The following is a 15,880-nucleotide window of genomic DNA, read 5'->3' on the forward strand; positions in this document are numbered from 1 at the left end:
GGCTGGTTTGGGCCTTGGCTTTTTTATTTTCACTGAATGTTTTGATTGTAGGGCTTGGGAAAGCTCTCCATTTTAACATCCCTTGTATCGCATTTTACAAAAGGTCTACTGAGATAAAAGCAATGTATCGGTATCATATTCATTGCCTATCATACTTTGGGAAACTTTCAATTAAACCATCAAATATATGACTCAAAACCAGCTATTCTAGAGCAACATGGAATTACGAGATTTCAACAGCACCTTTGTTTCAGTACTATGCTTTATCCTTGGTCTTTCCAGAGGTATGTTAGCCTAGTTCCGACAGAATTGCAGAATATTCTGAGTTGGAAGGGATCCACTGTTATCCAGAAAATACTGGACTCGTTACCTGGTGTGCAATAAGCCAATACTTACACACTTGAGAGAGACATTGATAATTTTTTTCAGAGTTGCAACAGCCTGGGTGCTCAGTGGTATTCCACAAATCAAGCACACCAACTATCCAAATGTTTCACTATTTATACATTTTAGCAAACAAAGGCATTAATGTTCATTATCTACAAGTTACATATTTTTCTTATTAAGTCATAGTCTATCTTTTTTTGGTTAATGAGTCTTTCACTTCTCATGCTAATTAATCCACATGCTCAGTCTTTCTCTGCTTAGGAGTCAGGGGGTCGCTGGGGTCAGTGGTACATGAGTTGGTGGCCCGTGATCTCCACCTGCCAGAATTGCCTTTTATCCACTCAGAGGTAATTCAGCATAGTTACTGGGTTTATTAAGTTTCATCCTTATCTTGGAAGTTCTGCCGAATGTCCTTGCGGCTTGCAAATTCTGAATTCTTTGTGTCCACTATTATTGCTACATCCTTCTTCCCAGGCTCTGCCTAGGTCTGAGATCATTGTAGCATGTCAAGGCCTAAACCTCAACAAGGCACTTCTACCGACAAGTAATTTGTCTTTCTAGCACCTGGACATCACACAGAGCTTGCTGGTTAGCTGCTGTTTGACAGATTACATCCTCAAATTCCATATTTTGCAACGCCACGAGGATCGTCGAAGTCCAACTCCTGGCGCTGCGCAGGGCAAGGACCGCCCCACGCGCCCGGAGCGCTGTCCAAAGGCTCCCGGCCCGGGAGGCTCGGTGCCGCCGGCACTTCCCCGGGAGCGGGACCCCGCTCCGGGAGCGCAGGAAGCGCCGCCCCCGCCGGGCGCTCACGTGGCCGCCGCGCCTCCTGCCCGGCCGAGCCACGTCCGCGGAGGCGGAGCGGGGCGGGCGCGGCCCCGGATGGAGCAGCGGGGGGAGGCGGCTCCAGCTGCCGCTCCAGCCCCAGCGCCCGCCGCCATTTAGACATCCCGCCGCGGCAGCCAGCGCCGGGACAGGGTGCGCGGGAGGGGTCAGGTTCCCGCGACCACCGCCGCCATCCTCATCATCGCCATGAGCCGCCTGTCGCAGCTGCTGCTGCTCGCCCTGCTCGTCTTCCCCGCCGCGCTGCTGCTCGGGGGCGCCCGCGGCGGCCCAGGTGAGGGCGGCCGGGCTGCCGTCACTGCCGGGGAGCGGGGCTGGTGGGTGGGTGTGGGTGTGTGGGGAGGATCTCCGAGGAGCCGCGGGGAGGGGGAGCCGCTCCGGCCGCGCCTGCAGAGGCTCCTCCGAGAGGCGGCGGCGGCTCCGCTCATTCATCGCCCCGGCCGCCCGCGCACGTGGCGGCCGCGGCCGGGGCTCCGGCGCCCGGAGCGGTGCCTGCGGGGCCCCGGCCCCGTCCGACGGCGCCTGGCGGCTGCAGGGCCGCGCTCCGGCCCCTCCCGGCGCAGCGACCCGCGGTGCCGGGCAGGACCCTGCGGGCACCGGCCTCAGGCCCGGCCGTGACAGCGGCCCGGGAGAGCCGGAGAGCCCCTCCTAAGGTGGCGGCAGCGGGTTTGTACTTCTCCCCGCTCGCCGGCGGTGGGTCCCACATTCCCTAACAGATGCGCTGGCTGCCACCCTGCCTTCGCACCTCGTCTGCCGCCACCCCCCGAGTGTCCTTGGCGACACCGAGGAGCGCTAATCCCTGTTTACGCTGTGGCGTTATCTGATTCACGATCTGGAAATTGCCTCTCTACTTCTAAGTTTGGGAAGGCAGGAGAGGTGGGGAAGGCTTCTCGCCCAGCTCCTACAGTGGGCTGCAGCACACGCCGTGTACGAGTCCCTTCCCAGAGCTCTCCTGCTACTGCCACATCATCAGCCCCTCTGACATCCATAGAAAAGACCGTAAGGGGTCTGAGGGCGTGCTGGGCAGCAGATGGCAAAGGGTGCCGACAGCCTACCTGTATGCTGTTCATTTTTAATTTAAACCCCCCCCACCTTTATTTGTAAGAATTTTTGTAGAAATGAATTTTTTTACACACAAGTTTAAAACATCAAATAAAATCACGGTACTTAAGGCTTAGGTTAAGTATTGCGCGTGGTCGAGCAAAAGTCATTGAGTACGCCTTCTAAAGACACTTGGGAGGAGAGGTTGTGTTTACTCTTTCTAGCACTGACTGGCAATTCGTAAGTCCTTGGATACGCTTGTCCTGCTCAAGGATTCCTACTTCCCATGAGAATTTTAAAATATTTCTTTTAAGTTTTGTATTTATAGCAGCTAGGTCTTTTTTCAGACCTATGTAAATTAGTTATCTATTCATTTATACTCTTTCATATTCAGAAAATGTTACGTTTGTTAAAAAAAAAACCCAAACCTGTCTTTTTGTGCACGTTTTAGATCTCAGCCTTGCTTGCATGTGCTCTGAACTGCAAACAGACAGAACTTTGTCTCATGGCCAGTGTTTTTATTAGTCATATTTGCCCAGTGTTTGAATGCATGAGGCTGGGTTCCACAAAAGCAAAGAGGCAATGGACTATCAGATTGCACTTGCCTTGGAGCCTTGCTCTAGGTCATATTTCTTTTCTGACTGGTGTTGTGGTTCTGTTGGATATATGGCTATACATGATGATGAGGAGATTGTAGTAAAAAAGACATTCTTTAGGTTTCAAAACTTGGATAAAAATAAGTACAAAAAAAAAGTAACTTTTTAGGTACCTTTCAAAGTGTTTAATTGTTCTGTTATCAGTGTGCTAATAAATTGTTAGATTTGCTAGTCTTAGAAGAAACAGTACTTACTAAATTAATTTCCTGGCAATAGGAAGGCCTTATTTTCACTTTTGTAATTGCAAAACTGTATTATTTTCTTATGTTAGCGTGTTCAAAAATTGAATAATAGCTTTTAAAGTAATTGGTTACCTTCTGCAAATTTAGGCATTGCTGTGTGAATGCTGAACTTTTTTGTTATCCATCTGTAAATTTTTGGTTTAGAACTTAGGGGTAGATAAATGTGTAAGTGATAAAGTTTTTTGTAAAGGAACACAGCTAAAAGATCAGCACAGACAACATTTGAATAGGAGGATTTTGCAACTGAGGCTTCAAAACACTGTATTGGACAGGTTTTTAAGAAGTTCCTCAAACATTAGTTTGAGAATTGTATTTAAACATCATTTTTTTGTTGATTAACTAGACATTTAAAAGACTTTCTTGTATTTGCATTTTGTTTTGGCAGGTTTATTAGTTGCAGCTCAAGATGCTACAGAAGATGAGGAAGCTGTGGAAGATACTATAGTTGAAGATGAGGATGATGAAGCTGAAGTTGAAGAAGATGAGCCAACAGACTTGGTAATTGTACATGAATATTACTTCGAAAGTATGAATTAGACTGGAAGTGCTTGAAGCTGGATAACTTAAATAGTTACGTTTACTTACATTGCTTTTTTCAGGTGGCTATTTCCATGTATCTGATTAAGCTTGTGTTCAGTTTGAAGTATCAGAAGGATTTATCATTTCTTTCTGAATTACCAGTTAAAAAACCACATGGGGACAACCTGATTTCTGACTATCAAAACTGTAGGCCACAAAAAGAATCCAAACCACGAAGTGGGAGAACCACATTCTCATAGGAGCCTTCTGTAGTCCTTTTCTACCTGAAGCTGCACCTCAGTAAACTGAGAAGAACATTGAGGGATAGAACTACTTCATTCTGGCTTCTTTGGTATTGATTTCTAAGGGCAACAGAGTTCTTAGTTAAGCTCAGAATGAATTCTGAAACTCTTGGTAAAAAAAATACAGCTAAGTTTACAACACAAATTCAAAAAATTACCCAGAAAATCAAAAACAGAAAAGTGAAATGTTTTACATAGTTTTGTGATCTGCTTATGGCAGTAGAGTGTTAGGCTTACTAGACAGTTAATGTGCTTAGAGTGGTGCAAAATTTTTTCAAATCTCTGATGTACATTAAGGAAGTTTGGGACATTAGTAGGAGAAGACATGCATAATAAAAATGCAGATTTGCTAAAGTGTTACTTGATTCTGTGAGATTTTACTGTTGTTATTAAGTCAGTGAGCTTATGGTTGATCAGCTTTGCTAAGTTGTAGAAGGTATACTATGTCAATATTGCCAGAATGTTATTAAATAAACTTTGGATGTAATTTCCTTTTAATTATTTTTTACTCAGGTACAAAACATGGTGCTTTTTAGGCAGTTTCTTTTATTTGTCACTCAAATAAAAGGGTTTTTCGTAGTGTCTTGGAAATTCCAAGTGCTCAGCTCTGGTTCCCTAGTTCATGGTACATGTATGACTGTTCCAGTAGGATTTCCACGGCTTCAGGAGGTTGTTTAAGCACTGAAATTAAATGATGCAACTAACTTGCCAGCACTTAACTGAGACTGTTCAATACTGGGTCAGCCTTGTTTTTGTTTGGTGGGGACAGTGGTGATCCCATGATGCCCAAGTGGAAAATAAGCCCTTAATGCTTGCATTTGTCAAATTAAGAAGTGATTCATCACAAGGTGAACTTGAACAAGTGAGTCCATTGACTTACGTAGTTCCAATAGCCTAGCCATTTCCAGGCATACATAACACTTAACTAATTAAAACTGAATAGAAAGCTGCCGTAAACACTCCCTGTAGTGAAAGTAACTCATTTGTTTTATGGCTGTCTTTATTTTGAAATGCTTGTTTTCTAACTAGAAATAGCTTAGATGTGAACACGTAACATTTAGATTCTATTCTTTACCCTCCACCCCAAACAGAAGCTTTACTGATACTTTTTGATTCCAAACCCTTCAATAGAGCTAAATGTAGTTCAGATTAGTCACTGTGTCAAATATAACAAGTAGAAAGATAAGTGCTGAGAGGGATGCTCAGCAAATCTAGAGGGAGAACAGACTCTGGTGCTAATCCTGCAAGAGCAGGATTTGGTACAAATACTTGCCACTGTTGTGTGCTTTGACACATGGGATTCTCACGAACCAAGCATGGTTTTTGCTTCACTGTTCATTATAGGATTTTTCAAAAAAGTCTCTTGTCTTAGACAGAAGAAAAAGAGGAAGAAGACTTGTCAGGAGAACCTAAAGCCTCACCTAGTGCTGATACAACCATCTTATTTGTGAAAGGTGAAGGTAAGAGTCCTCTGCTAATGCACCATTCTCTTTACTGTTGCGTAGACTACATCAGAGTTTGCCTAAAACAGTGAAACCACAGAGTCTGTTCTAGATGCTCTCTGTTTGGAACTGGCTGTGTGTGGTGTGTGAGGTTTCTTATGATTTAATATTTTTTTTGTGTGTTACAGACTTTCCAGCGAACAACATCGTAAAATTTCTGGTGGGCTTCACCAATAAGGGTACAGAGGATTTCATTGTTGAGTCTCTCGATGCTTCTTTCCGGTACCCTCAAGACTACCAGTTTTACATCCAGAACTTCACAGCTCTCTCTCTGAATACAATAGTTCCACCTCAGAGACAAGCCACGTTTGAGTACTCCTTCATCCCTGCTGAGCCTATGGGTGGTCGTCCTTTCGGTCTGGTTATCAATCTCAACTACAGAGATGCAAGTGTAAGCCCGATGCTCCAATTCATTTGAATCTTTCTAGTTCATCTGGAGGTGTCAGGAAGGAACTACTTAGTCAAGTACCTCTCCAGAAAGTGATGCCTCTGTAGTATTTAAGCAAATCAGTGTATACATAAGCATAGCAAGTGATTGCCTACATGCACTTAAAGTTTTATCAGCAGTGGAAGCTGAGGTGACTTAGAACTGTAGAGGGCAACAAAACATTTGTGCTTTTATGTGTTGAGTGAAACTAGCATAACATACAACTTTAAGGAAGTCTTGTGCAGGAGTTTCTGCTTTTTAGAATTTCTCAAGAACACGGAAAAAGGTAAACGTTTATGTATGTGTTGAAGAAATGAATTTAAAATGTTATGTGCAAACTTTATTCTAGGGCAACATTTTTCAAGATGCTGTCTTCAATCAAACTGTTACAATTATTGAAAAAGAAGATGGGCTGGATGGAGAAACGTAAGGAGACTGGAGATCCAGGTTTAGTTGGTGCACTAGTAGAACAGGTTATTGGTGGTGCCATTGGATATAGTTCTTATATTGTCATTTTATTGAGTGTTAGGTCTGGTCTACTGTGTTTTGTTTATGATGTAGCAGCATTTGACAAACTGAAAATACAAACTTTACCCAAAATTAAGATCTCTATTATTAGTGGGGATCTTCAGGACTTCAGTGTGTCAGTGAGAAGCTGGCAGCTGTACTCAGAGGGCTTAAGCCTGGAGTAGGACCTGATGTTACACAGCTACATAGCAATTCAACACTGTTAAGCTTCTGTTATGCTACTGTGCTTTTTCCTAAGAGATAAAAGATGCAGAGAGTCCATAGTATCAGGCTGTGGGTCCTGCTGTCAGGACTGGAATAGCTTTCTTCTGGAACACTGCAGTGTAATCTTAAGTTTATGTAAACTAAAAGACGTATTTGGAGTGCCAAATAGCACAGCAAAGAATGACTGAGTTCCTCTAACCCCTGTCTGTAGTAGGTATCTTTCAGGAGTGATTTTTTTCAGACTTAGGTAGATCTGACACACCAGATATCTTTCAAACATATGCTGTGCTAAAATGCTATTAAATATTGTAGCACTGGAATGGAATTTTAAGTGAAGATGTGCATTTTTAAAAAGTTGATCTTAGAAATACCTGTAGACAATGCTGAATATGTGAATTGTCCTGCCAGAGGTAGAAATTGCCTTTTGAGCAAGCTTCCTTTTTAAAAAGATCATCCAAAATAAATAGCTGTTGCATTAATTTGTATTTCTCAAGTACAAGTGAAAGAACAGTTGGTCATGTCAAAATGTGTGATGCTCTGAAAAAGGCGCTCTCAAAATAATTGAGATATTAGTATCAGTTTGTATGAATGTCCTGTGAACAGGTAATTGCCCTATAACAGGTATTTAAATTAAGTATCTTCTTTAGTTAAACTCCATAATTTCCTTTATCATGAATGAGAGTTCAGATGTTCAGCTTGGAATAAATTCTTTACCTGTAAATTCCTTAATCCCCAAATAAATTTTAGCTGTAACTTAGGTTTATGTCTTGCTAAGAATCAGCAGTACTACAGATAAAATTCTTCTAAACAAACCAGAATGTACAGATTAAGAAAATTGATTTTGTAAGTAGAATTCTAACTGTGAAATACAGAGTAAGATAGGCAAAGTCTTTCATAGCTCTGTTGCAAATTAATAGTGTCCTAGCAGTACTTGCTTTGCAATAGCATGCTAAAAGCATATAAGAGACTTTTAAGGGTTTTGTAAGTGATTAAAGCTGTCACAGGTCTAAATATTGCCTGTGACCCAATATCTTGAAACTTTGTGATAGTGCAAAAGAATTCTTGAAGTTACTAATTTTCAGTATTTATTTATTATAACATTTTTCTAACCTAGACAGCATTTTTCAAATGTTCTGTTGTTCAGAATTAAACTTACGATTACAGTTTCTAAAATCTAAGTCAGAATAATTACATGATAGTTGTTAGAACTTTAGTTTCAGATTCCTTGGGTATTTTCCTCACTTGCCCCCTACAGAAGTTCTTGGGAATGTTTAAGTGGACATGTGGCCAAAGTTAGGCTTAATTTCTATGCCTCTTCATATGCTGTCTTCAAAACTTGATATTTTTAGTTAATGCATTGTTTCTTAAACTGTTTCTGAAAGGATCTTCATGTACATGTTTCTCGCTGGACTTGGTCTGCTGGTCATTGTTGGCCTACATCAGTTACTAGAGTCTAGGAAGGTGAGTGGTGTGTTTGTTTGTGTACTTGTTAATACAAAACATTTCTGATGTGAAAAGAAAGCAATTCAGTGATTGCTTCTGGCATATGATGGTAAAGGTAGAAGATTTATTTTTAGAACCTTAGAGGTTACTGGGGGAGCTAGAGTGTTTAAAAAAATGTTTCTAATGGAAGATACTTTGATTGCTGAGCTCGTGCCCTTTGGGTCTGCCCTTTGGCTCTACACTGAAGTGGTTGAATTGGAATACCTTCTAATCACTGCATGTTTCTGTCTACTGATTCAGTACCTACTTTTCCCATGCTCTCTATTTCTGCCTATTAGTCTAATCCAGGTCAGACTTCAGGGGAAAACAGCTGCCAGTCCTTTATTTAGTTCTAAGCAAAGCTTTGTTATAATGTTTGTTATTTTGCAAGGTCAGGTCACATGTGAGAATATTGTGCTAATCTGAGAAAGCAAAATGAAACTTATCATCACAAAGTTTGATCATCAGCAAAAGGTATAATGAATTTACCCAGCTGTGCATGAAATCTTGATGCCTTTACGTGGAATAAGTGTTTGTAAGGTGTTAGAAGTGGTAATGCAAAGCTTAGAGGAATAAATTGCCAATGGGAAAGACAGCTCTGTACATTGTACATAGCCTTAAGTTTGTACCTTAGTGAAATAATTATAGTTTACTAAATATTGCCTTTTTAATAATTTCTAATACATGTGCTATCCAAGTCTTACTTAAAAGAAAAATCTTTCTTCTTTCTTGAATTTTCAGAGGAAAAGACCGGTACAGAAAGTAGAGATGGGAACATCAAATCAGAACGATGTTGATATGAGCTGGATTCCCCAAGAAACTTTAAATCAAATAAGTAAGTAGTCTGCCTTTCACAAGCTAGACCATAACAAACTTGACTTGACCAATTAATTGTAACTGAGTAAGTAGCTGATACCAATTTCTTAGAACAGCATGTGTCTTCTAGGGATTGTACTTAAGGATGAGATTATTACTTTAGCAGCCTATTCCTTGTAGAACAAACTTCATTGGTTGGTAAGATAATGACTACTGGTGACTTTTATGATTTGTTCTGTAGAATATTTTTCAACAGTGTAAGATCTCTACCCAAAACCTGGATTGCAAAGATGGTTTGAATAGGAGAAAGTAGCTGTCACCCCAGAGTTTCTGGAAGTTGTTTGGAACTTTACCTATAGACCAAAGTCTTAAATAAACATTAGAAGTGTGTTTTAACTAAAGCCATGTAAATACTTTTATTGATGTCCTTCACAAATCCAAAAGTTCTACTTGATATCTGAAATGCCAACACTAAACCAAATATCTGATTTCTTTAGACTGTGGATATTTCTAACTTACTCTTTCTTTTCTTTTGCTTTCCCATGGCTTCAGTGCAAAGTAGAAGAGGTGAGGCAGACTCTTTGTGAGCTGCAGAGTGAAAAGTGCTTAGTGTGTTGTCCATGTAATAATTAGGCATGGATAGAAGTGCAGCTTCCTGCATGCTGTGACTGGTGATGTAGCATGAGCAGTGAAAGATGCAGAACAGATGCACACAATGGCATACATTTTATGTACTTCTAATTTTATGTTTTCATGTACTTTGTGGATATATTTCTGGTTATATTGTAGAAACATTTTTTCAGTAGAATATCGATGAAGTATTGTTGTCTTCTATCACGGTTCCCAGAATTCTTTTTCTGAAAAGGCAGATGTTTATCTTGCCTTCCCCGCTAACTTTGGTGTATCAGGCTGATAAACTCCTGTCATCAGTAGCAGTCACTGCTGTGAGGTGAGAAAGCCTCAGTGAAGCGCATCCTACACAAGATGCAGAGAGTTCAAAAACCCTTTGCAGGAGCTACCCTTACTTGGCAAGGACTGCTGTTTTGATCAAATAAACATATTCTGAGCTTCATTTGGTGCAGAAGGGCTAGAGGCCTTAGCTGTGGTATGAAATTGTGCCAGGAGTTGATGACTTTGGGCTTTTTTAAATTCCTTTATCCATTTTAAGAGTACTTACACAGCATAGGTATAAAGACTAGTGCTTCACTTGTGAAGATAAAAGTTTTCTTGTACACTTTCTTCTGTTAGACACTAGAATAGTATAAAATCCAGACAAAGGAATTTGAAAAGCCTCAATCTATCAAGAAAAACTGAAGGTCTAAATGCTACTTTTTGCTAAAGAGCAAGCTGACTTTAAAAGGGTTCAAATTCTGGTAACGTTTGGGCCCCACCACTGTCCTTTTCTTAAGCCAAATAGATATTCATATCTTAATGCTTGAAGTTCAGGAAAAATGAATGCTTAAGTTGTTCTTACTTGTGTTTTTTTCAGCTCCAGGTTAGTTTCAATTAGAACTCTACACTAACATTCTTTAAAATACATGACCTTCAAGATCTCAGATATTCTTGACTTTTTATTATTGACTTCATACTGTACTGATTGGCCTGTAAGGGCATGATGGCTGCTCCTTGTGTTTGGACATACTCTAAACAGGGAAGTTATTGGAGATTGTTCTGTTTAAGAAAATTAGTCACCAGATGCACTTAGCAACCACTTCAGCACTTAATGCAAAGTACTGAAGGTTACTGAAAGTGTTCTCTGCAATAATCATAAACTATGGAAGGGTTTGGTTTGGAAAGGGCCTTAAAGATCACCCAGTCAATGTGGATGCTTCCTGGTAAAGTGCAGTTTTCCACAACAAAGACACTTTTCTTCTGCTGTTAGTTGTATGAATGTGGAAATATTACATGCAAGACATAGCTGTCTAAAGAAGAGTCAGTCTTATATTCTTTCAGGCATGTAAACTCAAGGCAATGGTCATGAAAATAATTCATTTAACTTTCTAAATGTGTAATTACTGAACATGAAAATTCTCTAAGCAGCACAGCCTGCAGTTTCACATACGGATGACATAGGGATTTTTTTGGGGTTTGGGTTTTTTTGCATTTTAGTAACTGGCAAATAGAACAAGCCTTACCCTGTTGTTGCATGTTACAGAATGGAAATGTATTTTCTTGTTACCTTCTATTTAGGGTGCTGGTAGTTAAAAAGCATTAACAAGTTGTTTGAACTGGCTTCTCTGTGGTGATGCATTGCACTAGAAGGGCAGCTTGTCTGGTGTTTGGGAGGAGAAAAATACATGCTTATGTAACAATTGCCATTGATGCAACTATAATTTTTTTTTTTTTAATCTAGATAAAGCTTCACCGAGGAGGTTGCCCTACAGGAGGGCACAGAAGAGACCAGTGGGCTCTGATGAGTAATGTTAACTAGTGCAACAGTTGAACCTTTACTAATTCTGCCTGTTTGGTTTTTTGGATTGGAGTAGTGCAGAGAACCCATACCACCATAAGGAAAATACTGCTAAACATTTGGACTGAACAGATTAACTGAATGGTGTTAATATTACTGAAAATGCACTTCTCTTTTAATTTTTTTTTTTTTTTTAATTGTTGGGGGTTGGGGTGGTAGCCATTAAGATTTGTGCCTGCGTGTGTAAAGCGGTTGGTCTTAACAGAAACGTGTTACCTGAAATGTGCCTTTAGAGTTCTTTGTAATGCTGACTTGTCATCTGTACATTGTCATTGAAGGATTTCTCTCCTCTCCCTAATCTGAATGTCTGGTGACTTTAATCTGTCTTGATTGTATCATATCTGTATCAGAACCTGAATGCAATTGTTCTTATTCAGTCAGTAACATTACTCTTTACAAGGTGCGCACACTGAAGTTTGAGTGTGTGGTCCTGTCTCAGTGGCCAGGCACTGATCATCTCAACTTCTGCATAGATTTCATTCTAAAGGCACAATTTGGTATAGCTGCTTGTAGTGGTAGATATTTTGCTGCTGTTTTGATCTGGGCATGCAGTGACCTAAAAATCTGAACTTAGCTGCATAGATGTTAGGAAGACTCTTGCACAGCAGCAGAACTTGTGAAGCATGGAATTTGTGTGCTGAATTGGTATTACTACATAAATTTCTTTTTTATACCCAATTTGTTAAATGGTTAGTTATTGAATTGTGCCAGCATCTTAGGTATTCAGATTATAGTGGTAGTTTACTGCAATGTTTACTCAAGAAACTTTTAAATAAGCCAGAAAAACTTTTTGGTTCTCTCTCCTAAGAACTAGAATGTCATATGTATCAAAACGCCAATTTATTTTTTTTAAAGCTTTACAAGGATTTGCTGTACACACTTGAAACTGAATTTGAAAAACAGTTGGATTCAAATAATTCTTTTTATTGGCAAACTATTTAATTCACTGTTTACAGTTTTTAAATCTGAGACATCTTTACACTGGTCAGTACATTGGTCTGAGTTTTTTTTCACTTAGTCTTTCTTAACTAGTAATACAGATGTATATTCATCACTTGCTGCATGTTGGTTCAGTAGTAAAGCAGAAAAGCTGTGTGCAAAATCAAAGCAAGATTTCTTTTTGTGGCTTACATGATTGCCAGGTATTGAGGTTTTGTTCCACATCCAATGTGTTCAGGAATTAACTGACAGGTAGAAGAGCCAATATGCAGAACATCGGTTTGCTTGGGCAAGGCTTGAACTGTTCACATCTCAACTGTCTCTCTTCCTATGTCTGAATGTTATCTGAAAGCTTGTTGAGTTTAGGAAGAGGCATAGATTTGAGGCTTCTCTCTTTTCCTCCCTTTTCTCAAGACACCTGTGAAAATGCCCTTTTACTTCCACACTTGGTCTGCAGGGACTGAACTTCTGAGCCAATGGATGCTGAGCGATCCTTCCAAATCCCGACACAGTGTGTTTGAAGCATCTAGGTTCTGAAACTACCTGTGCTGGCACTATTTTGTTACACACTTGGCCAGAATGAACTGTGAAGATGTTCTTGACTTACACTGCCATGGAAGAGATGCTCTGTTTAACTTCCTGAAAATAGAGCTAGTCTGGGCAGAATATTTTTTACAGTTAAGAAGTTTTTTGCTTAATTGTCATTCAGATCATTTAGGAAACAGTTGAATGCTGCCCTCATAAGAGGTATCTCCACTCAAATTGTGTGGAACAGCTTTATTTGCCTTTAGTGATATAATCTGACTGGTTCAGTGGTAGGTTTGCAGGCTTGTATTCCAGCTTGCATTGATTCAACAGAGTGTTTATGGATTAAATGCTTCCTGTGCTAAAGCCCCATAGCGATTGTAGCACCTGATGCACTGAACTTGGAAGTTCCCTCTCTTGGATTGTGTCTCTAACCTGGCATCAAAAGGGTTTTTTTTCATCTTCTTGTAATAGATCATCTTGAACTGTATACTCTTAATTCTTCCTGAGATTTAAAGGTACTCTTTGAGAGGGTGGTGATGATACAGTGGTATGCCAGGAAAAAAGACAAAGTATCAGAACAGAGGATATTAATTTGTAATATCCTAGTTTTATTTGTACAAATAAGAAGTATTTGAAGGTTGAGCTCTCTTCTCTGCACTTAGTGGCTGACTTCCAAATACTTAAGTTCTAAGCATGAAAGAAGAGAAAAGCAGCTTGCACTGGAGCCAGCAGTGGGAAAGTCCAGGTGTACCAAGGTTGTCTTTCTGATGATACAACTTGGCATTCACTGTAGGTGGTTCATAGTGACTTTCTTAGCCAGAAGCAGTTCATAAGAGCAGGGGCCAGTAGACCACTGCTGCTCATGATGAATGTCATAACATTTTTTAATTACTTCTTTCTCATTAATTTGCTGTAGTTGAAATTTAGCAGTAACATTCCAGCATGCAGTGGTAGCTGAACTTTGGCATCTCTAGTATTATTTCTAGTGAATAAGCCAGTCTATTACACTCAGTTTTCTTAAATTGAGGGCGTAGAGTTGTTGCTTTATCCTATTGGTTAGAAACTTTTATTTTGGTACTTGAATTTTATACTCAGTTTTTAAACAGGGATAGCTTAGTGTCACAGGTGTGTTGCTGGATATAATTATTATTCTCAACTGAGTAGGGTGTAGTTTTGCTACTTAAAGATGAGACAGCAGGAATTCTGCCTGTCTATGCCACCCATTTCCATTTGGCAGCCCAAGCATCTGTATAATCCATTCTTACTAGTTCTCAGCCAGCTTACTACACTGCCACACAACTGCTCCTGGGTGGGGTTCTGAGAAGAGTGACAAATATGAAAGAAGCTGTGGGCTAGGGTTTCTTTATTAGTAAAAGATCCTAAAATGGTTTTAGAGAACAAATGAACTATGGGCTTAGAGTGAAGGACGTCTGTGAATTCTTTTCTCACAGCTCCTTAACTTACTAAAAAAATTGTGAAGACCTAACAATTCTACACTAGGGGTAGGAAAAACAGCTTTAGAGTTCACATCTACAGAGGCCGCAAAGCATTAATTTAGGCTGCCCTTGAACTGCATGTGATACCTGTAGCCCTCTGTATGGTGTCTGCTTTCTGGCAGCGATTCATTTTTTCCCCAGTATCCTTCAATCAGAGAAAGAAGAGTGGCTGCTGTCAGACTAAAGGATTGAAGTTCATTCTCCACGTACAAAATTATTAAGTTGTAGGCTGTGGAGCTGGATGGAGCAGACTGGAGATGGCAGTGCTTCTGCTTGTTCTGAAACATGCTGAGCAAGATCTTCCTTAGCTTGGAAAAGGTGTAATCAAAAGTATCACTTACTGGTTATTCCTAGAATGCATGCTGCTAAACAAAATGTTGCAGGTGAGAGCTCTGAATCCAGGGAAGTCAAATACTAAAGTAGGCTGGTTGTCCTGTTTTTCAGTGTGCTTGATGTATTGAGCAGTAGAGAGTCTGTTCTCTTTTCTTCTCCAAAGGAAGGACAGTACCTACCTCATAGGAGTGTCTTAAGGGCTGTTTCAAGAGTGTTTGAAGTTATTTGGGACTTGCACAATACACTTCCATGGAGATAGTAAGACACAGCACTAATGAAAATGGTTGGCAACTGTACACATAGATCCATACTGTACTAATTTAATCCCCTCACTGACCAGAATTTAGCAGCTTTACACTTTGACATTTCTAAAATATGCAGAGGAGTTGCAGTTAACATACAGAGGAGAACAAAGCCAGAAAGGTCTCTTAGTTTCTGAAAAAATTTGTAGGTAGGCTAAGTAACATTCTTCCATTTACATTTTTCCATTTATCTAACATTTTTCCATTTATCTCTAAATTTTCCCAGGGATTTTTTTCTAATCAGTTGATACAGGTGATTGTTTATGTAGCTACAATCAACAGTCAATTTAAGAATGACTGAATTTTTTTTTTTTTTTTGACGATTAAGTTCAGGTGATGTACTGCAACTGAAGTGTTAAATTATCTTTTAATTTCTTACCTGCTGACTTGCATTTATAAGTGAGATCAGATATCTTAAAAACAGCTGCAGGTTTTTTGTAAAGTATACTTGATTTTTTTTTCCTTAGCATTGTGTAGCTTTTTTTTTTTTTTTAATAAAGCATGAGTATGGCACCAAAAAAAGGCCTTTTCCTTGATAAGCAATTAGTAGTAGCAAATATGCAAAGTGTGAAGACATGCCACTCTACATGTGTAATTAGAATGGAAATAATATTGAGAAAGTACTTTGTGATGTTTTGGACAATGGACTAATAATTAAGGTTAGAGTTCTTTAATAAGAGAGGGCCCTGGGAAAATGTTCAGTAAATTCCTGAATTCTGATGGGTTGAAAGTGAGCCATAGTGCCTTACATTTCTAGAAGGAATAACCTCATGTTAAACCATAGGCAATGTAAAAAGGATCTGTTAAGATGCTTAAAGGTTGCTGAAGCACAAGGCCAAATCCTTCCAGTTTTTATGTGCTTG

At 39.9% G+C, this 15,880-nt stretch overlaps 1 protein-coding gene across 1 annotated transcript; it reads left to right on the plus strand.

The window, feature by feature from the left end:
- Positions 1-1,257: 1,257 nt before the first annotated feature.
- SSR1 (signal sequence receptor subunit 1) lies at positions 1,258-15,505 on the plus strand. The gene is made up of 8 exons (XM_054000481.1): positions 1,258-1,504; positions 3,555-3,667; positions 5,363-5,450; positions 5,621-5,883; positions 6,269-6,345; positions 8,034-8,112; positions 8,875-8,968; positions 11,303-15,505. The coding sequence occupies exons 1-8, from the start codon at positions 1,420-1,422 to the stop codon at positions 11,368-11,370; spliced, it is 867 nt and encodes a 288-aa protein (XP_053856456.1). The 5' UTR covers positions 1,258-1,419; the 3' UTR covers positions 11,371-15,505.
- Positions 15,506-15,880: the final 375 nt, after the last annotated feature.

This window comes from Vidua macroura, chromosome 1, assembly GCF_024509145.1.
Source record: "Vidua macroura isolate BioBank_ID:100142 chromosome 1, ASM2450914v1, whole genome shotgun sequence".
Lineage (NCBI taxonomy): Eukaryota > Metazoa > Chordata > Aves > Passeriformes > Viduidae > Vidua > Vidua macroura.

Excerpts from the sequence above, each read along its gene's own strand:
- SSR1 (XM_054000481.1), top strand. The coding sequence starts at position 1,420 with ATGAGCCGCCTGTCGCAGCTGCTGCTGCTCGCCCTGCTCGTCTTCCCC. Across the intron at positions 6,346-8,033 it reads GATGGGCTGGATGGAGAAAC|GATCTTCATGTACATGTTTC; the intron begins GTAAGGAGACTG and ends TGTTTCTGAAAG. Across the intron at positions 8,113-8,874 it reads AGTTACTAGAGTCTAGGAAG|AGGAAAAGACCGGTACAGAA; the intron begins GTGAGTGGTGTG and ends TTGAATTTTCAG.